The following is a 22,169-nucleotide window of genomic DNA, read 5'->3' as shown; positions in this document are numbered from 1 at the left end:
CAGACCTTCTTAGTCCAGTGGTCTACTTAGACTCTGCATTCTCAAACCTAGTGTGCATCAGAATCACTTGGGGTGATAGTTAAAAATGAATAGTCATGAGTCATAGCTCCAGACTACATTCACTAAATATGTGGTGAGGCTTGGGAGTTTGTATTTATAATAAGGTCCCAGGTGATTCTGACACAGGAGGTTTGTATGAACCATACTTTTAGGTTCATTGGCTTAGCTTCTTGCAAGCATCAATGGATGGTCATGTAAAAGAGAAACAGAACAACTGGGGATTTTCCCGGGTGAGAAAACTGTTAACTCCTTTCCTGAGAAGCAGTCTATGGAAAGAGGAAGCCAATTATATTAATAGCACTCTCACTTCCTAAAACTTGAAACTACCTAAGCCATGATTGCCCAAATTCTATCACTGTGAGCTCCTTGAGGGTGCATCTCGAAGATTTCCCAATGCTTTACACATTGTGGACACTTGAAGGGTATGTGTTCATGATATGAGTGGCTCATCTTTTTTTGTAGGTGAAGTTGGAATCCTTTGCAGTGCCCTCCAGAAAATAAAGTGAAGCCATGGATAGAACCGAGTCTGTCAACTGAGAATCTATTGATAGAAATCCAACTATTTCTTTTATTTTATCAGAGAAAGTCTGAAAATCAAACCTTAATTAAAAATGACAGCCTTAAATCACTTTTTTGAACAAGGTGAAGGAGCAACAAATACGTCTAAATAATCTGAAATGACAGCATATTAATACATACCCCAAAGCATAAAGGTAGATCTTTTGGGGTCATCTTTTGATTTTGAGATGATAATCGCATACTCTCAACTGACTTAAAATGAATAATGTCGCTTTTCATCAAAGTTAATTAATCTGTGACCTGCTTCATTCAAGCTTCATATTTACCATAGAGAATTCCTAAAGGAGTATGTATCACTCAATGTAAAACACAAGCCTGTGATCAGAATTGAACTTTGGGGTTTAATATAAATCTTAGCCTGCAAAAGTCATTTTCTATTTCATTGAACTATGATTCTAATAACTGCTTTATTGTATTGCCTATAAAGATTTTATTTAATTCAGAACCCTATTAAAATAGAAACATTAAAATTCATAGTATAATATCAAAACATTTCTGTATGTTTTATTGTAACCATAAATACTGCTGTGGAAGATAATACAACTCCCCACCTGACTCCTACAACTTGCAGCATCATTTTCCAGTAATTGTAAAGTTTGTTTTGGGAGATATTTTGAAGACACTTAAGATTTATTAGATGTTAATGAAAAGCCTACCTGGTAGATATTCAGTAAACAGTCATTGGATGAATAAGGAAGTACATTATTAGAAGAGCAAATGAGAATTTTTAATTATGTTAAAAATATTTAGTGGTTACAAAATTTTGCACTTTCAAGTGTTTCTTGGAATGAAATATTTCTCTCACTGCCTTAGAAATATATTAGCTGGATAATCTTGTGACATGAAACAATGGTCAAAGAATCTGATTTCCAACCCATTGCAGGGGCTCATTGTGATCATCTAAGTCATATCTGGATGGATAGTCAACAGACTTCGACTTTTGTTGGTTGTACATTTCACATGAACACTGGATATCTGAGAAAGAGTGGGGAGGATAATAATGCCTTAAAACTGTGCTTTGAAATAATTCTCACACTACAGAATTTAAACCTTTCAACACAGTCCAAATCTATATATACATGCAAATTAATATTATAAGCAATAAAATAATGAAATGTTCATCAACATCAAGCTAAACCTGTATCTTGAAAAATATAACTTTGGAGATTGAAATAGAAATCTCTTTGAAGCTGAAGGCAGTAGACCTTCATCCCTCTGTTCCTATTTCTGACAGTTACACACCATTTTGAAGCTTCCTTTTCCTTCTAGAGCTGTAGCTTTACCGGTTTTAAATCACAAGCTCCAAAAAGTCAACACTCTGCTGCTAATAACATTTTTTTTTTCATCTGGAAATACTGTGTTGTGCTCATTTTATGAAATAGTTAACATAAAGGAAATTGATTTAAACATCATCATTCTCCAGACATGTTGTTTTACTGAGAATTCAACACAAGAAAACATGACTTTGCTTTGCTGCCCAAGTTTAAGACTTTCCTGCCCAAGTGGTCAAACTTTTTGTATTTCTAGGGGCAGGAACTCCAGACCAATTTTAAAAATAAAAGTCATTATTCTGGCTTGTGTGGCTCAGTTTGTTGAGCATCACTCTGGGCACAGAATGGTCACCGGTTGGATTCCCAGTCAGGGCACATGCCCATGATATAGGTTTGATTCCCAGTTGGGGTGCATGCAGGAGGCAACCAATCAATGTTTCTCTGTCACATAGATGTTTATCTTTGTCTCTCCCTCTCTCCATTCTTCTCTTTAAAATCAATAAAAACATATTTTTAAATAAAATAAGACATTGATACCATGATCAATGTCATTTCCCACTCTGAGCACTGCACTCCAAAGCCAACTTTAGAAATAATTCTTGAAAAACCAAGCAGGACAAATTAGTCTCTCAACTATGGATGTGATAAGAAAGCATTGTGTTCTTTTAAGAGTACTGCTCTATCACCACTCATTAAGTGGTTGTCAAATAAATGTCACCAAAATTAGCCATTAGCTGTATAGTTTGTAGAAGTAAGAGAGAATCAACTAATATACAATGATTAACAATGCAATTTATTGCACTTTCTTGAATCCTCAGTAAAACAACAAATATTTATTTGACCAGCTACTTCCTTGCCAGTTTATTAATGGGACCAAGCTCATTAAAATGATTACTGGGTGGGCCGTGGGGCAGTGCTTCTGTGGCCCCACCATGTTGAGCTGATTCAGCAGGTCCTTGTTTCCATCTATGCACCATCCCACTCCTGGACCTCCTTTTCTCTTCCACCCTGGGGCTCTCTGAATTAAAAGGAAGAGTCTCTCATTTTTCAGTCCTGGCTCAGAATTTGCTCAGATGGAACCACAAACAAAAGCTCCATTTTAAGAAACTCAAACCTCAGCATTCCAAAGATCCAGTTTCTATTTGGTGAAATTAAAAGCTCCATCTCCTGGATATACAGGCCAGGGCAGTGGGTTTTAAGCCAATCCCAGTATTAGCCTGCCCTGGATTTACCAGGAGTAAAGATTAAAATGGCCATGTGCCTTCGAAGCCCTCACCTGGTGCTTTTCCACCTACATCTGGAGGTGGGGCAGAGGAGGGAGCTGGAGGAGAAATAGATTCTGGCAGAGGGAAGGGTGAGAAGCATCAAAATAGCTAAAGTCTTTAAGTCTAAAACGGGAGGTGACATTGAGGGGGAACATAAAAAGAAACTTTCAGATTCGCCCAGGCAATAACATACGCTCTGGAGGGCGTGGAAATGGGGTTCTCAGACCTTCCCAGTCAGCAGGTTAATAAAACCAACCCCGCCGCCTCCTGCAAAGCCCCAGACTTCTCCATCCACTTTAGGGGAAGATGGGCCAGCTGCTATTGACCTTAAATATCCACGAGTTGACTTCAGCCAGAACCACGGACAGCTCCTGTCCCAGTTCTTCTGCCCCTCCAGGCCCTGGACAGTCTCCAGTTCCACTGGAGATGACCTCGAGTGTGGCTCCCCAGATAGGCCTCCTCTTGCTCTGCTCTCTCCATCCTCCCAGGTGTCTTGTTAGCCTGGAGTCACGCCTTGAGCTAGGTACCCAAACCTGCTCCCAAGACCAATGGTGCTTGGTCCCAAGTAAAAATTCACATGCATATGACCTTCCCAAGTCCAGTGTCAGCCTGTTTGTTGATGCCTTAGAACAGAAGCTCAGAGATACACATATTCACTCAGAAGAAAGAGGCCTATGGTTGTATTCTCCTATTTTTCTGAATCAAAACTGAGTAGAAATGAAGTTCTGTCATTTCCCTGGATTAGCTGGGTGCCCTAACCTCGTCTCATTTTAAGGTAGTTTTTGGAATAGTCAAGTGCCACCGAATCCTCAAAACTTTGTTCTTGGAAGCATTTTCTGACTAAGGAGACAACAGAGCATGGTGATTAATCAAAGTAGTTGAAGTTGGATTAAACCCCGAGTTTCCCATTCTCTGAATATATGGCCTCAAGCAATTTATTTACAACTTTCTGCTTCTGTTACTTCATCAGTAAATTGAGAATATAATAGTATGTGCCTCTTAGGTTTGATAAGAGTATTAACTAAAATAAATCTGTAAAGAGTTTAGGAGAGTGCTAAGTATCAATTATCATCACTAATACTACCTAGCAAATGCTAATCAAGGGGCAATGGAAACCTGTTAGAAGCAACTTGGCTCTTTTATGGCAAAAAATATCCAGTGTGACCAAGAGGGATGGAACTGGAGAAATGGGAATAGATTAAGGAGGCTGAAGCTATACTTTGCCTACTTAGAGATGAAGTTTTGCCATTTCCCTGGAAGTAAGATGATGGATTTTAGAGTCAGACTCCCTGGATCAACTCCTGCTTTATTTACCCTTCCCCAGTTATTTGCACACAAGCAATTGTTATCTCTGTACTTTTTAACAACTAAGTGCCAACAATAATAGTGCCCACCTTATGTGATGGCTGTGATAATTAAATTAATTCTAAGCATTCAGTAAGTGTTTGGTACTATGTGTACCTTGTCCTCTAAAAGCAAAATTGATTCCGATGCTGTTAGTTACCCACCCATATCTTTGGCCTTTCCTGAAAGTGATATCTGTCTCTAGGGAACTTTGCCTTCCCTATGATAAATAAAAAGTGCCTTGGAATTAATAACTCCCATCAGCTTTCTGCCAATGACCAAGAAGAGTTGATCAAGTTCTTATTTGTTTGTCTTAAACTGGCTCCCAGAACTTCCTCAGTGGAGTTAAGCTCCATTACCCACAATAATAGTTGCTTGATAACACTCTCTTTCAGTGTCCTTTCTTCCCTGTCTCTCTTTCCTATGTTTCTCTCTCCAGTTCCTAAGTAAACTATTTCCACTAGAATTCTTGTCTCAGTGTCCACTTCTGGGGGAACCCAAATGAAGACAGAGGTATGTAATGTTTCCTAACTATCATGATGGGGGCATGTGTTGCTCATACAAGCTTCTGAATTTTCCCTTCCAATATTGCCATTCAGAAGCCCATATCCCATGAAATTACTAATTTTAATATTTATTTGTTCTTTTTTAGCTTATATATTTTTACTTCTCTTTCTTACATTTCCCTGATTTCCAAGGAAAATTTAAATCTTAACAACTGCTACCACCTGATAACCAAGTATGGACACAATTTGGACCCTTATCACTCTCTAAGCAAAATGACCTTGTTTGTATGAATTCCATTCCATAGCATACTATTTATACTCTTCCAGCTTCCAAAAGAGGTTTTCAAGCAAGCTTTTTATCTGCACTGAAAAGGAATACTATCATCATCACTGTCCTGCAGGAACCTGATAGACTTCTATTTCCTAAGAATATGGCTGGGAATCAGATTCTGGATTTAGACCAATGTACATGTACTACAAAAACCCCAACCTCAAATATACATACAAGGGTAAAATGAACCCTCAAGTTCCTTAGTAACTCAGTAGGAGCAACTCCTATCATAGAGTGGGTATCCTAGAGCTAGGCAGGCTGGGTTTTCATCTTGGCTCCTCCACTATAAACTGTGTAACCTTGAGAAATGTAGTTAAACTTGCTATCCTTGGTTTTTTCACTTGCAACTTGGGGGTGATACCAATGCATACACACCTTACAGGTTATTTTTCTAGGGATTAAAAATACTAATGCATATTAAGTACTTGACACAATGGCATATCCTAAATGTCCAGGAAATGTTAGCCCTCACTCTAAGGATTGATAATAGTAACAACAACAGCATTTTGTAGAGGAACCATAAGAGACCACAGAGAACACACTGAATCTTTAGAATCTGAAAGCTGAAGAGACCACAAATATCCTGCAGCATGTCAATCTCCCAAAAAAGGTAAATGAATTAACATTCTATAACACACAATTGGTTTCAGCAGACAAACGTAGCAATTGTTCAGTAAATGTTAGATAAAGCTTGTTGGTATTGGTGTTGTAACTACTGGCAAAGGGCAGAGCTGGTTATTGGAAGACATTAAGGTTATAGTCAGTGCAGAGTCTATTCATTGTCACCTGGCAGGTAGCCACAGGGAACACATAACATCAGCTGGGAAAAGGAAACCATATCTCTTCTCCAGGCCAAGAATGTGGACAGCGACCTATCTACCTTGGAAGAGGAGGTGGGACTTCCTGGATTTGGTTTGCCAGAGGGAGAAGTGTGTTTCATTAGCATGGCCCTGAGGTGGAAGTACATAGAAACAGAGAAGGGAGCATAGCTTCTGCCTGGGTGCTCTCAGTGGGATGATCTCTAGATTGACCAGTTGGCCAATTCCCAGGATAGAATGAGTATCCATGGTATACAAGTCACATTGCTGCTGGGGGGGACACATGGTGGCATTCTCCTTAGAAATATTTGCCCCTATCTTCAAGCTCCCACCTTGGAGTCCCTATCCAGAGTCAACTGCTGGAATTCTTATAGACATTTTAATCTAAATAAAGCTGGGCTGCCTATCTGATTACAATATTGCTTCCTAAAGAAGCATGATCTTCATGGCAAAGATGCGTTGTTGAATATATATATCTTTGTATCTTTTTCTGTTTTTCTGGGTCTTAGGATAATTTAGTGTCATGCTTCAGAGTATGGTCTCTAGAATCAGATTAACTAGCTTTGAACCTGAATACTGCCGCTGTTTGTTTGTGACCTGGGAAAGTTGCCTAATAGCATTTGTTGACGTATATTGACTTTTATCTTGTGCTAGGCAGGTATTAAGTAAGATGCTCAACGTCACTTAGCTAGTCAAGGAGCCAGGACTTGAGTTCAGGAAGCTTGACACCCAAGTCCACTATACTATTCTATTATGCTATGTTTCAGTTTTCTCATCTTTAAAATGGGGATAATAATAATACTTCCTCATGGCAGGGAAAGCAATGTACTCATAAGTGGTAAGGCTGCAAATCTATTAATTTCCCCTGACATCAGATGTTTTTAATGGTTCCATTTTACTGAGCCAACTTAAGTTTAGAGAAGTTAAGGTACTTTCATACAGTAAAATGTTTAAAAAACATTTTTATTGATTTTTGGAGAAAGAGGAAGATAGAGGGAGAGAGAAACATTGATATGAGAGTGAAAGATTGATTGGCTGTCTCCTGCACACTCCTTATCAGGGATCAAGCCCACAACCTGGGCATGTGCTATAAATGGGAATGGAATGAACAACCTTTTGGTGCGTGGGATTACACTCAACTAACTGAGCCACACTAGCCAGGGATCCTACAGTAAATTTTTGAAATAGGCTGGATTTAAATTCAAATCTATACTACTTCTAGACATTCAAACTCATACTCAGCCATGTGCTCATGATGTGATAAGGGCTATGAAGAAAATAGACATCTAATTGTTCATTAAAATAATTTTTGATAGAATACTATATACTTTTGGCAAGTAATCTGAAGGTGTTCAAATACTTGAATGATATTACTATAATAAACCTTATTTATGTCAATAAGGTTTCTCAGCACTTTTCACCATAAAATATTTAAAAAACAAAACACAAACAGAATAAATGCTGGTTTCTGACTCATTATAGCAATAAATTAATTCCATATGAACTAATAGAGGTAGAAAACATACTAACCTAACTAATTAATAAATGTATTTTCAATTAATATAAACTGTTGTGGTTAATATCTATTTGTAAATTATGTACTATTAATATTTATACATGTTACTCAACCCACAGAAACATTTTAATCCTTAAGACCTTATGGTCACAGAAAAAATTTTAAAACCAGGCAAACTTTTAATTCATATTCATATTTTTATTGCAAAGTATAATAAATTGCTTTTAGGAATAAAATGTATTACATTGGGATAAAATTCTGTGTGCAATACAGAATAAAAATAGGATTGAAGAAAATGGAAACATATAACATTTTTAACTATGAGCTAAATGCTTATTCACTTATTTTGAATGGATAATGGTGAATCTCAAGTTGTAATGAAATTCAGACTTCTTTGGAAACCTATAGAAGTATGAGCTACAGTTTTATTTTAAATGTCAATATTTTAATACTCCAGAAATTAAATTATTTGCAATATATGATAAAAATTTTCAGATGATAACTTACACATATATGAGGGGTGCATAGTTTTATAAAATTCTTTTAGGAGGTGTATGAAAAAAGTTTGGGTAGTAGATGTGTATTATAGGCTGCACTGTGTTTAGTGGCCCCTAGAGGGAGTCTCTTCTCACACCTTGCTCCAGTTTTACTTGAACAATTTGGAGAAGTTGAGAGCTGTCATTTGCATTGATTGTTCCATAACTTATTAGAAAGGCCCTGGATCGGAAGCTCACTGGGATGGAAATGCAGCATGATGGAAATAGCACTAGATCTCATGTGAATTCTGAGTTCCCTCCGAACTAGCTCTTTGGCTCGCTGAACCATAGTTGCCCCATCTGAAACATGAGCATAAGAAAACCCGCCCTCCCCAATTCACAGTGTAGTAGAATATAGTGATGAAGAACACAGGCTCTGGGTTCAAATTCCAGCTTTGCCACGTACCAGCTGGGTGACCTAATATTTTTTATTTCTCTGTGCCTCTGTTTGTCATCTGATACTTATAATAGGAATAATAGTACCTACTAAATAGTTGTTGTGATGGTTAACCAAGTTAATATTTACAGATAAAGTGATTTCAATAGTGTCTGGCACATAGCTATTATTATTACTACCTTAGCTGTAACTATTGTTGAGAAAATCAAAAGCATTAGAAATGCTTTAAACCTTCCGGCTGCTACACAAATAAAAAATACTGATAAAACTATATTGGTTATGATGCTTTCACCAGCAAACTACAAAAACAAATAAACAACACACAAACAAAAACACACACACACACACACACACACACACACACACACACAGAGAAAAACTTCAATAAAACGAGCTTAACCTATGAAGAGATTTATTATTGCCTATAACAGTAAGTCCATAGATGTCAGAATCAGGGCTCCAGGGCCATTACCCTGGGTTGTGTCCTAAGAGTGTGCTGTCTTTGTCTTCATAGTGACTTCCCTCATGCTCACAGGATGGCTACTGGCAGGAGCTGAAGCCAGACGTTGCCCTTTTGCTGTAGTCTGAATGTTGTTGTGCCCCCAAAATTCATATATTGAAACCCTCACCTTGACCATGCTGATGCCTTGATCTTTACCTTCCCAACCTCCATCACTGTTGTGTACAAGGCACCCAGTCTGCGGTACTATGTTATAACAGCCTAAACAGACTAAGTTATCTTCCATCTAATTGGTCATCTTAAGTCAGGTGCCCATCTCTGTATCACAAACATTGTTTAAGGAAATACCATGCAGATTGCCTTCACCCTGGGAGTCTGAACTGATTATTGGCAAATTCGATATTGTGACTAGTTTAGAGTAATCAAGATCAAGGCCCTGCCCTAGCAGGTTTGGCTCAATGGAATAGAGTATCGGACTAAAGGGTCCCGGGTTCGATTCCAGTCAAAGGCATGTACCTTGGTTGCAGGCTCAATCCCTCAATTCCTGGCCCTGGTCAGGGCAAATGCAGGAGGCAACCAATCAGTGTGTCTCACATCAGTGTTTCTCTCTCTGTCTCTTCCCCTCCCTTCCACTCTCTGTACAAAAAGAGTCAATGGAAAAATATTCTCAGGGGAGGATTAACAACAACAACTAAGATTCAGGCCCTGAAACTTGGGAGTGAGTCCGGTGCTGTCTTAGGGTCCCAGCACGAAGCAGATGACATATTAAAACTAGTTAAATAGCCTGGCCGATGTAGCTCAGTGGTTGAGTTTTGACCTATGAACCAGGAGGTCTGCGGGGTCAGGGCACGTGCCCGGGTTTCGGGCTTGATCACCAGTGTGGGGTGTGCAGGAGGCAGCTGATCAATGATTCTCTCTCATCATTGATGTTCCTATCTTTCTCTCCCTTCCCCTGAAATCAATAAAAACATGCATTAAAAAAAAAAAACTAGTCACATAAAGAGAATTTACTAAAGGGACTATAAAGTTGTGGGCAGAGTTTGGGTAACTCAACAAGGGACTGTGCAGGCCAGAGGTAGCAACAACAAGGAGCTATTATTACCATCCTCACTGTGAAGAAGAGGAGCTTCTCCAAGAAGGTGCGCACAGAGCATCAGAGGGAGAGGGCTGCCCCGGACGATCTCTGTCCATTCCCCGAGAGCTGCTGGCAACTGCAGCTTCTTAGCAACGAAGGAAGCTAACAAAATAAACCCCCCAGCCATACGTTTCTACCACTTGCTGAAAACCACAGAGGAAGGGCATTGTTAATGCCATTGGCATCCCCCCAGCCCCAGGTCAGACACTCAGGCCCGGGTCAGGGTGCAGAAAAAGAAAGATGCATTTGGAGAAGCAAATGAAATAGTGTCATGCCTGGGCCACACAGGGGAGAGGAGTGATATCTAAACAATATCCCTTTCCTCATTCTTTTGTCCTGGTGGGAAAGAGGAACGGGATGCTGGATAGGTACCTAACAAGATCCACTCCCAGTATCCTCATTCAAAAGAATATCGTTCTGTTTCTTATTCAAATAGCAATGATCTAAAATTGCAGACATTTCTTATTTGTAAGTAAAATCCAATCCATCCTCAAGGGAGCTGCACAAGAAGATAACACAGGCTGAGCTGCCACCACTTGATGAGGGGTTCAGGGAAAGGGGGTGTCCAGATCTTTCAGGGAAAAGTGAAGAAATCCATCCCCATGAGGGATTGCGAAGGGAAGTGGCTGTTCCCTGGACAAAGCCAAAGAGGACAGCCTAATGAGGCCGAAGCCCGTTATGTGGTGTAATTTACTGAATCGTGTTGGCTGCCTTGCAATGTTTCAAGGCAATTTTTTTTTGTGTGTGTAATACATGATTAGTAGGAAAAGATTTGGATGTTGCCATTTTCCAAAGAAAACTTGACTACATTTAGTAATTGAGAAAAATGTTCTCCTTGGAAAGTCTCATATTTCTATGCAAAGTGGTATCCTCAGTCAGAGTTTACACAAGGTATTATTGCCTAATGCATGAGGATCACTAATTAGTTCTGAACTAAATGTCAAGATAAACAAACACAATCCCGAAAGGACTTCAAGAAGCTCTCTAAGTGGCACCATCCGCGGCAAAGAGAATCTACCCCTGTGGTTCTCCATACTGGCTGCACATTAAAACTACGTGGGGAAGCTTTTAAAAAAAATAAAAACAACTTCCTCCATCCAGACTTCACTCCATAGCAATTAAAAAAAAAAAAAGTTCAGTGAGGTCTAGGCATGGGTACTTTTGAAAATCTTCCCAAGCAATTCTAATATTCCACCAGGGTTGAGAATCTCTGGCTTGTAAGATACTCACGTCGCTGATGGATGCGGCATGCTGAAATCAAGCGGATCATTTGCTTTGCTGATTAACTCACCAGTTCAATCCAAATAGCCATCCTGGCATGTGGAGCCTGTGGCTTTGTTTTGCTGTGTCTTTCAACCAGATATTGAGCAGCACAATGGAAGGGTTAGAAATGGGGCTCAGAGGTCAGGCTGATGGGGTCAAGTTCTGAGTCCACTCGTGGGCTATGTGATTTGGGGAAAGTCACTTAACCCTTTTGATGAATAGTTTCATGATCTGTAAAATGGGGGAAATGAGAGGAATTACAACATAGATTGTATAGAAGATTAACTTGGAATTAACTTCATGCCTATAAAGGTCTTAATGTAGTGCCCAGCACAGAATGAACTCTCAATAAATGCGAGCTATTAATTGTCTAGATTTCAGCCAATGGGAAGTCTCCCTACATTCTGCTCACTTGGCTGGGTAGAGTTCTCTTTGGCATGGGGATGAGGAGATGAGCAAGTTCAAGTAGCTGGACCTTTGGCCCCTTCCAGCTCAGACTCTATGGGTCTATGAGATGCTTTGGAGTCACCCTACATGAAAGACAATGACATTAACAACAAGTAGAAAACTACTACTATTTAAGCCAAGAAAAGCCAGTATTTATTGAGCGTGCCGGGCACCGTGTTAGGCACTTTACAGCTTCTCTTCATTTAATCACCATAAAAATAAAGCCGATCATTTGCTTTGCTGATGAAAATAGAAAATATCCCCCACTTTAATGATGGGGATCCTTTGGCCCAAAAATGATGAATAACTTTCCTAAGATATTCCAGCTAATAGCTGACTGAGTTAGGGTTCAAACTGGGTCTCTCTGGCTTCAGGGCTCATGTTTGGTCAACGGGGCCTCGCTGCCTGTCCTTAATGACACTCCTCAGTGTTGGAGCTGATGTAACTGCTTCTCTTGGAGAAAGAGAAAACAAAACCCTTGCTGAACAAATGGGGCCACTTCCCAGGGATGGCTCCTCCTTAACTAATTTTTTTCTCGGAAAACACAGATTTAGAATACAGACGTTCAGGAAACATTAATGTTGGCCCAATGTCCCCACTTGGGGGCGGGGCGGTGGAAAGGGAAAGGGGAATCACAATGACTTTGCTGCCCTGCCTGGTGGCAGGTAAGAAGCAGGGTCTTAGTGGTTATAAATCAACTCACATTAACATCTTAGACATGGAATGTGAACAGCTCTCCACTGCTAATCACCTCCTACTGCTGAACACAATGACAGTGAGTCTTCAGAGGAGCATTCAAGGCAGATTTGGCCTTTTGTTCCCCAAAACAACAATACCTGCTAGCCCATTTTGCAGGATAAAAAAAAAAAATTCCAATGGGGAGATCATTCTCTTCCCAGGGAAAGTTCTGGATCCAGGAACACTGCCCCAGCCTAAAGCCAGCACAGACATCTGTACTCCAGACCCAAATTGTCCAGCAGGTGGTGATGTGTCCGCTGGGTAGTACTCCCATCAAGGCGTATAAAGTGAAAAGACTGTCTTTTCATGGGGATAGTGCAGAGCCTTAGTTCTTGTTGCTCACTCTCCCTGGTAGTATCTATTTTATACTTAGTATTTAATAGAGCTCTTCTGCAAATCAATTTAAAGGATATTAACATAATATGCTCTAGATCTATCCATGTTGTTGCAGATGGTAAGATTTTATACTGTTTATAGCTTATAGCTGAGACATATTCCATTATAGGTATGTACAGCATTTTCTTTATCCAATCATTTTTTTTAAATAAATCTTTATTGTTCAGATTATTACAATTGTTCCTCTTTTTGCCCCCATAGCCCTCCTCCACCCAGTTCCCACCCCACCCTCTGCCCTTCCCCCCCACACTGTCCTCATCTATAGGTGTACAATTTTTGTCCATTCTCTTCCTGCATCCCTCACATCCCCTTCCCCCTGAGAATTGTCAGTCTGCTCCCTTTCTATGCCCCTGATTCTATTATATTCACCAGTTTATTCTGTTGATCAGATTTTTTATTCACTTAATTTTTAGATTCACTTGTTGATAGATATGTATTTGTTGTCACTTTGTTGTTCATAATTTTTATCTTTACCTTTTTCTTCCTCTTCTTAAAGAATTCCCTTCAGCATTTCACATAATACTGGTTTGGCGGTGATGAACTCCTTTAGCTTTTTCTTATCTGGGAAGCTCTTTATCTGACCTTCAATTCTAAATGATAGCTTTGCTGGGTAGAGTAATCTTGGTTGTAGGTTCTTGCTATTCATCACTTTTAATATTTCTTGCCACTCCCTTCTGGCCTGCATAGTTTCTGTTGAGAAATCAGCTGACAATCATATGGGTACTCCCTTGTAGGTAACTGCTTTTCTCTTGCTGCTTTTAATATTTTCTCTTTGTCTTTTGCCCTTAGCATTTTAATTATAATGTGTCTTGGTATAGTCCTCTTTGGATTCTTTTTGTTTGGGGTTCTCTGCGCTTCCTGGACTTGTAAGTCTATTTCTTTCACCAGGTAGGGGAAGTTTTCTGTCATTATTTCTTCAAACAGGTTTTCAATATCTTGCTCTCTCTCTTCTTTTGGCACCCCCATAATTCGGATGTGGGTATGTTTGAAGTTGTCCCAGAGGCTCCTTACACTATCTTCATATTTTTGGATTCTTTTTTCTTTTTGCTTTTCCGGTTGGGTGTTTTTTGCTTCTTTGTATTTCAAATCTTGGACTTGATTCTTGGGATCCTCTAGTCTGCTGTTGGATCTCTGTATATTATTATTTATTTCAGTCAATGTATGCTTAATTTCTGATTGGTCCTTTACATATCCTTGAGGGTCTCACTAAATTTCTCAGAGGTTTCTAGAAGATTCTTTAGTAACCTTATAACCGTGGTTTTGAACTCTATATCCAGTAGTCTGCTTTCCTCCATTTCTTTCATTTGTGACCTGTTTCTTTGTCTCCGCATTTTGGCTGCTTCTCTGTGTTGATAGAGTGGCTTTGTGTGCTAGGTGTCCTATAGGGCCCAGTGGCTCAGCCTCCCTAATTATCTGAGGTGGACACTCTTGGTGCACCCCTTTGTGGGCTGTGTGCACAGTCTTGTTGTAGTTAAGCCTTGATTGTTGTTGGTATCATTGGGAGGAATTGACCTCCAGGCCAATTGGCTGTGAGGATCAGCTGTGTCTACGATGGGAGAACTTCTGTGCTGGAGATACCATTATGGGGCAAGAGTTGCTTCAGTGGGGCTTTGACACTCACTGAGTCTGCCCCCTGAGTGTGTCTCTTATGGATGTGAAGAGTTGTAAACTGGATGGTCTCACTCTGACCACTGGGTACACTGGCTCTTGGATCTCCAAGGAGGTGCAAGGTCAGCCACTGCCTGAGGCCACCCAGCAGGAGCTACAGAGAGATCTGCAGATTCCTCCTCTTTGTTTGGGGTTTGGAGGTACCCAGATGAGGCCCAGCTGTGAAGCAATGCAAGCTGTTGTCCAGCTTTAGGCCTTCTTTTGGAGGCTCTGGGGCTCTCTGACCCAGCTGCAGTTTGTTAGGTTTTAGATTGCAAAAGGCCAGGCCATTCATATGCAAAAGCCTCTGTGAACAGCTTGGGTGGGGTTGTAAATTGGGTGGGATGGGGTCTCAGGGAATCACCAGAGCAGAGCAAACAGCAATGGCTGACCATCAGCCCTGCCCCAAGAGGTCCCTGGGTCTATGTGTCCTGTGGCACAGTGCAGGAACAATGATTGCTGCAAGTACCTCTGAGAGAAAGCCACCCTCATGTTCCTGCCCGATGCCAGACAGTCCAGATTCTCCCTGTATGATTTGGGTCCCCAGAGTCTCACCCGGAACTGGAGTTTAGAGCAGTCTGGAGCTTGTATCACCCTCCCGATTGAAAAAGACAACTGCTTATCAAGTTGCCAGCCCCTTTCCGCTCTCGCCTCTATACCTCTGCACTTCACTTCCACACCTCCGCACCTCCTCCAAGTCTCAGTGTGCTTTTCTCTTTCCTTCTACTTGTATAAATTCCATTCAGCCAGCCTTCCCATGGTTCTGGATGATATCCGTTTTGTCTTTTAGTTGTAGTTTTGAAGTGGTTTTGTGAGGCAGCAAGTTCAGGTGTTTACCTATGCCACCATCTTGGTTCCCTCCCTATCCTATCATTTTTTGATGGGCACTTGGGTTGCTTCCATATCTTGGCTAGTGTAAATAATGCTAATACATAATAATTTTGCACATACTAGTAAAATATAACTGAAAAATAAAAACTAAAAAAAATGAAAATAAAATAAAACATTACCTGCCCCCCCCCCAAATGAAACACATCTTAACAGAAAAATTATTTGTTTGTTTGTTCAGTTACTCTTTTTTGTATTTATATAAAATTTTTACGTGTGCTTTTGTACAATAATGTGCTGTCACAGTAATCTAAAATAATTTCTCACAAGGTTTATTAAGACAACAGACATGGAATTTTTCTTCCACATTAAATTAAGAGAGGTTTAAATTAAGGAAATTTAATAAAAGTTGCTGTGTCTTTCTGATATTTTTGGGTAAAGAAAACAACCATTGGGTTTAAAATAGAAGAAATAATGGCCTTGACCAGTGGTCGGCAAACTGCGGCTCGCAAGCCACATGCGGCTCTTTGGCTCATTGAGTGTGGCTCTTCCACAAAATACCACATGCGGGCGCACACGTACAGTGCGATTGAAACTTCGTGGCCCATGCGCAGAAGTCGGTTTTCGGCTCTCAAAAGAAACTTCAATTGTTGTACTGTTGATATTTGGCTCTGTTGACTAATGAGTTTGCCGACCATTGGACTTGACCTTATCTGTAAGTTGCTTTCTTGCGCTCACATGAACATGTTAGGCTAATATGCTTACTCTTTTTTTAAGTTTATTTTTTATTGTTGACAGTATTACAGTATTACTATTTTCCTCTCACTTCCCTCCTCCACACACTCAACTACACCTGTGGAGAGCTTGGCTCTTAGATTTTAGATTTGTGATCAAGACCCTTCTACCCTTCTGTCCACCTGGGGGCAGCAGATCCTTACCTACAGAAGCACCTCAAAGGAAACAACTGGCTTTTCAAGCTTTTTTTTTTTTTTTTTCAGTTCATATGGTTGTTTTTTTTCAGAGGGGTTAATACTCATGATTTTTTAAAATATTTTTTCTTTATTGATTAAGGTATTACATATTTTCAAGCTTCTTAAGCTTTGGGAGTAGTGTTTCCCAAAAAGTTGACTCCATAAATATTAATACTAAAATATTATATTTGAAGAGGATTCAACATTCAAATAAGTTTGAACTTGGCTTAAGCCAAGTTAAAAGTGTCCTTCCTGCAGGAATTCTCAGAATCTGTAATATGCTTTCACGATACAAAATTAACATTAAGGCATGCTCACACTGTGCCCAGCCCTGTGCTGAGTGTGTTACCTGCAAGTTAATCTTCACAAAAACCCCATGAGGTAGGCCTGTTACTATTCTCCAGCTCACAGATGAAGAAACAGGCACAGAGCTCAGTTTCAAACTTAGGCCATGCAGCCACAGAACTTGCATATTTGACCATTACACTATAATGCTTTGCCACATGAGACTCCAAGGGGGGATTTTAATAGTCAGTGTTTTCCAAATATATTTGGCTTTGGTGCTCTTTTGCTCTTCCAGTTGACATAGAAGACTAGTGTTTAATAGAGCACATTGTGTGAAATACTTCCATAATGTGATGACAAATGTCATCCCTTTTTATTTTTTAGTGTTTTGTTGTTGTTGTTGTTAATCCTCACCTGAGGATTTTTTCAATCGATTTTTAATGGAAAGAAAGGAAAGAAGGAAGGAAGGAAAGAAGGAAGGAAGGAAAGAAGGAAGGAGGAAAGAAGGAAGGAAGGAAGAAAGGAAGGAAGGGAGAAAACATGCACGTATGCAGTAGAGAAGACTAAAAATCTGCTGGCTTCCACAGGGAAGCTAAATATAGTGTGGAATGTTCTGGAAAAATACAGAAATGCTCACCTCTTCATAAGAGTCCAAAAATAAGACTGAGATTCTAAATAATGTAGAAGAATTAGACTGAAATAAGAGTGGCGCCTCTGGCCAAGCCAAGGATTTTTTTAGATTAAAGTTCAAGCAGCTAAGGGATCATCTTCCAAGAGGCCAGATGCCAGATAAGCCTGGTGGTTAATTTAAGCAGGATTTTCTAAACTTTAATCATTTATATACTAACTTCATGATTTTTTTTCCTATCAGGATAACACTGCTATTATTTATCTCCTAGTGGCCCAGTGCATGAAATTCGTGCACAGAAGGGAGGTTCCCTCAGCCTAGCCTGCACCCTCTCCAATCGGACATCCCTCTCACAATCTGGGACCACTGGCTCCTAACCACTCACCTACCTGCCTGCCTGCCTGATGGCCCCTAACTGCCTCTGCCTGCCTACTTGATCACCCCTAACTGCCCTCCACTGCCTTCCTGATCTCGCCCCCAACTGCCCTTCCCTCCCAGCCTGGTTGCCCTCAACTGCCCTCCCCTGCCAGCCTGATCTCCGCCCAACTGCCCTCCTCTGCCGGCCAATTTAGTTCTGATTGGTCAGTTTCTATGCTAGTCAGCATCAAAAGCTCCACCTCCTAGGCAGCTATTGGCTCCTTACAGTCACCCAGATTTGGTTCTGATTGGTCAGTTTCTATGCCAGTCAGCATCTCTGGGCCTATCAATAGGGCCTGATCAGAAAGGTGGGACTGATCAGCAGCCCTAGTGGAGGCCTGTAGAGAAATGGGGAGGGCACCTCAGGCCCCCTGGGACTGATGGAAGTGTGGGGGTGGCATGGAGGTGGTACCTGCACTTCTGATCAGTTGCACACTGTTTTATACCACAGCATGTGGCAGCAGCTGTGAAGGGCACTGATTGGAGCCTGTAGGCAGAACTGAAACAGCTCGTGCAGCCTTGCCATGGCGACCCAGGACTCAGTTCCTCCTTCAGGCCTCCCCGGAAACAGCTCAGGGAGGGGGGCGGGGGACGCCTCAGGCCTGGTGGGACTGATGGAAGTGCGGGGGTGGTATGGAGGTGGTACCTGCGCTTCTGATCACTTGCACACAGCAAGTGGCCACAGCTGTGAAGGGCTCCAGGGCAACCCAGCTCTGACTGCAGGACTGACTTCCGGTTGGTCAGCCTTCAGTAGAGATAGGTCATTACAACCCTGGGCTTTTATTATTAGGATTATTCCCTATAAATTGTCTTACACATTTGTATAAATTTATTTTTTAAAAGCTTCATATCTGAGAAGTCATGGTTGAGAAGAGATAATTTTTCTAATTATAAATTTAAAAATAAAGAAATAATTGTCTGTGTTCCACCTAAAACTAGTATGTGTACCATTCTTTGGAAATGCTTTTCTAAGTGATAAAGACATGCCAGTGTTGTGAAAATAAAAAGAGGCAGAATTGAGGCTGAGTTAAAGAAGGTGGAAATAAATTTGAAAAATAAGATTAACAGTAAGAGGTGAAATATATCTATCACTTCCTTGAGGAACAATTTCAAAACCTTTTCATAGGGTGTTCTAAAAATATCAATTGTTCACCCTGACTGGTTGTTCAGTGGGCTGGAGCATCATCCCACACACCTAAAGGTTGCAGCTTCGATTCCCAATCAGGGCACATACCTAGGTTGCCAGTTCAATCCCCCATCAGGGTGCATACAGGAGGCAATTGATTGATGTTTCTCTCTCACATCAATGTTTCTCTCTCTCTCCCTTCTTCTCTTTCTAAAATCAATTAAAAAATATCCTGGTGTGAGGATTAAAAAAATAATAATCAACTAAAATAATAAAAACTTCAGTTCTTTTTTAAAAATACAGTGATTATTACTTTAATTTAATAAACAGATTATCTTTTTCTTAGTTTTGCTGATAAAAGCAATAAAAATGTCAATTGTGTTTGATATAAAATTGTCAAACCAAAGGAATGGTCATTTGTGGAATATTTCACTAGTATTTATGGCAATTTATATGGCAGCTTTGCGGTTCTTTAGAAATCAATTTTGAATTATTAAAAACTTACCTTTTATTCTAACAAGTTAACAATATATTAATATACTCAAAGCCCACTTCATCAATTCATAGATTACCCATGGTACCAAACATTCTTCCATATTGGTGTGTGACACAGAAATTGAAACACAGATAATTAAACTTGTTCCAACAACCTATGAACCAGCGGATTATTTGATAAAAACAAGAGACATTCTCTGTAGCAATAGCATACAATAGAATTTTCTATGATGATGGAAAAGTTCTATATCTGCATGTGTAACAGGTAGCTATTGACTTGGAATTGGCATAGCCCAAGCCCAAAGCATGAGTAATGATAGTCACATGCAAATCACCTAATGGCATAACCATAACTTTACCTGAATAATGTATACATTTTGCATTATTTTCTCTCTGGACCCCAAATAGATAGAACAAAAGCTAACCTGATTTTGTCAAAATCACATACCTGTTTCTCTAGTAATGTCATCTTCAGGTTTTCTAATAGGTTTATATTCTATTTATTATCTTTATTATCATTCGGTAGCAGTAAAAAAAAAAAAATTGCAAAAGCAACTTGAGTTCATTCATTTGAAAAAGTATTTGAAAGCCTACTCTTGGCAGGATCCTGGAGATGCCGTGCTAAATAAGATGGACATGGTCCCTGCCTTCATGCTTATATTCCAGCTGGGTAAGGCTTGTTGGTGTTGTAAAGCTTTATCAGTGAGACAACAGCCTCATGAGAGCATTGCTTGGTAATCCAGGAACTAAGGTACACAGAAATCCTTACACATGTGTACTTAACTCTAGTACCCATGTGGGAAGAAACCAATCTAAACCAGAAAATGGGAATCAATTTGCAAAATGTGTTTTCTCTCTTCTCCTGCTTTCCAAGAAATGACCCCTTTCTAAAGAGTGGGTTACATACCACAGAAGATCTTAACTTGGTGAACTAATTTCCTTCCTTCCTTCCTTCCTTCCTTCCTTCCTTCCTTCCTTCCTTCCTTCCTTCCTTCCTTCCTTCCTTCCTTCCTTCCTTCCTTCTTCCTTCCTTCCTTCCTTCCTTCCTTCCTTCCTTCCTTCCTTCCTTCCTTCCTTCCTTCCTTCCTTCCTTCCTTCCTTCCTTCCTTCCTTCCTTCCTTCCTTCCTTCCTTCTTTCCTCCCCTCCCTGAAATTTGTGAAGAGACTTTTAAACTCGTGATGAATGTATTTTTTTTTGATAACTTTTTGTTGATGTATTTTTTTTGTATAACTTTTTGTTGATGAAGCCATGCAGGTTTAGGGAATTTGTTGCTCTATAATCCCCTTGGCATTTTTAAAGCAACTGCATAGGGAAGCCAAGGCTTGAATCTAATCAAACATTTACTCTCTATCACAAATGGATAATCTTAAATGATCAACGAGAGCCAGCTGTATACCTCAGCAATACTAGTCAATTTCATGTGCTGGACCAGTGATTTTCAATTTCATCTCATGGCACACACAAACTAATTACTACAATTGGCACACATAAACTTTACCACAAAATATCTGATACTTTTTGCTGATCTAACAAAAATAGCCTGGGGTGTGATGACTCACCGTCAATGACCTGCCTTGATAGGAATTTATGATCAGGTCATCTGTGAGGTTATTTTCCACAGAACCTCTTTTTTTCATTCACACAACCTTTTGGTTTCTTTGCTTTTTGAACTTCTTTTTTTTTTTTTCTAAATACATTAATCCAAAATAGTGGGTGTAAAATACATAGTATGTTCCAAATACTAAGTACCAGGCACTGTCCTAGGTGCTGAGGAATCCATGGTGAAAAAAATCAGACAGTCCTTGTCCTAATTGTGCTCAAGGTTTAGCTCAGAACAGGGCAAACAAGAATTTAATTCCAGCTCTGCCACTAACAAGCTGTATGACCTTGAGTAAAGCAGTTCACCTCTCTGTATTTATATTTTCTTATTTTAACTGCTAGTTAAGCACAGCCCCTCTAGAAGCACCAAGGGTCTTAGAGAGTGGTGGGGTACCATCTACATTGATCTTTCATTGGTGCTTGTGCCCCTGTCTTTGTACCAGTCAATTCTTGTGTAATTCGGAGCTAGGCTATGCCAGACCAGTGAAAAGGTTGTCTTCACATGGCCCCACCCAAGGACCTCTGGGGCCAATTACATCAGCCCTTTCTCGAAATTTCTCTCCAAATTAGCTCTTTTGTGATCTGGCTATGTGAGAGGGTAACATCTATGACCTCATGGATGTGATGGCTCCAGCAGAGCCTCCAGGGAACTGAGCATCCCACTGCAATATTTTTAAGGGCTTTTAAAGGAGTGGGGGCAGGGTGTCCCTCTGCAGTGCTACCAGCCCATACAAAGAAAAAACATATCCCCAGAGTAAAAAGATTCACTTCCAGATGGCCATGTGGCTCAGTGGTTGAGCATTGACCTAGGAACCAGGAGGTCATGGTTCAATTCCTGGTCAGGGCTCATGACAAGGTTGCGGGTTTGATCCCCAGTAGGGGACAGGCAGGAGAAAGCCAGTCAATGATTCTCATCATTGATGTTTCTAACTCTCCCTCCCACTTCCTCTCTCTGAAATCAATAAAATATATATTTTTTCAAAAATAGTCACTTCCAAAACTTCCCCAGGGCTAAAACAAACTATGGTGGTACACTAGTGGGACAGAAATAGAATGGTGCCTGTGGAAAACGGTGGCATTTGTGGACATTAAGTGTTGGGGAGCACATGA

General features: G+C 40.2%; 1 protein-coding gene across 1 annotated transcript in view; it reads left to right on the top strand.

Annotated features, from left to right (window-relative positions):
* The window catches only part of PAH (phenylalanine hydroxylase), a 51,040-nt gene extending 50,055 nt beyond the window's left edge, over positions 1-985 (top strand). Inside the window, exon 13 of the mRNA XM_008144746.3 lies at positions 523-985. Coding sequence (XP_008142968.1) covers positions 523-566 — 44 coding nt within the window. The 3' untranslated portion in view covers positions 567-985. The remainder of the gene's footprint in view (positions 1-522) is intronic.
* Positions 986-22,169: the final 21,184 nt, after the last annotated feature.

Source organism: Eptesicus fuscus, chromosome 7 (genome assembly GCF_027574615.1).
Source record: "Eptesicus fuscus isolate TK198812 chromosome 7, DD_ASM_mEF_20220401, whole genome shotgun sequence".
In the NCBI taxonomy this organism is placed as follows: domain Eukaryota; kingdom Metazoa; phylum Chordata; class Mammalia; order Chiroptera; family Vespertilionidae; genus Eptesicus; species Eptesicus fuscus.
Note: the sequence above shows the minus strand (reverse complement) of the source record. Positions and strands in the feature narration are given on the sequence as shown.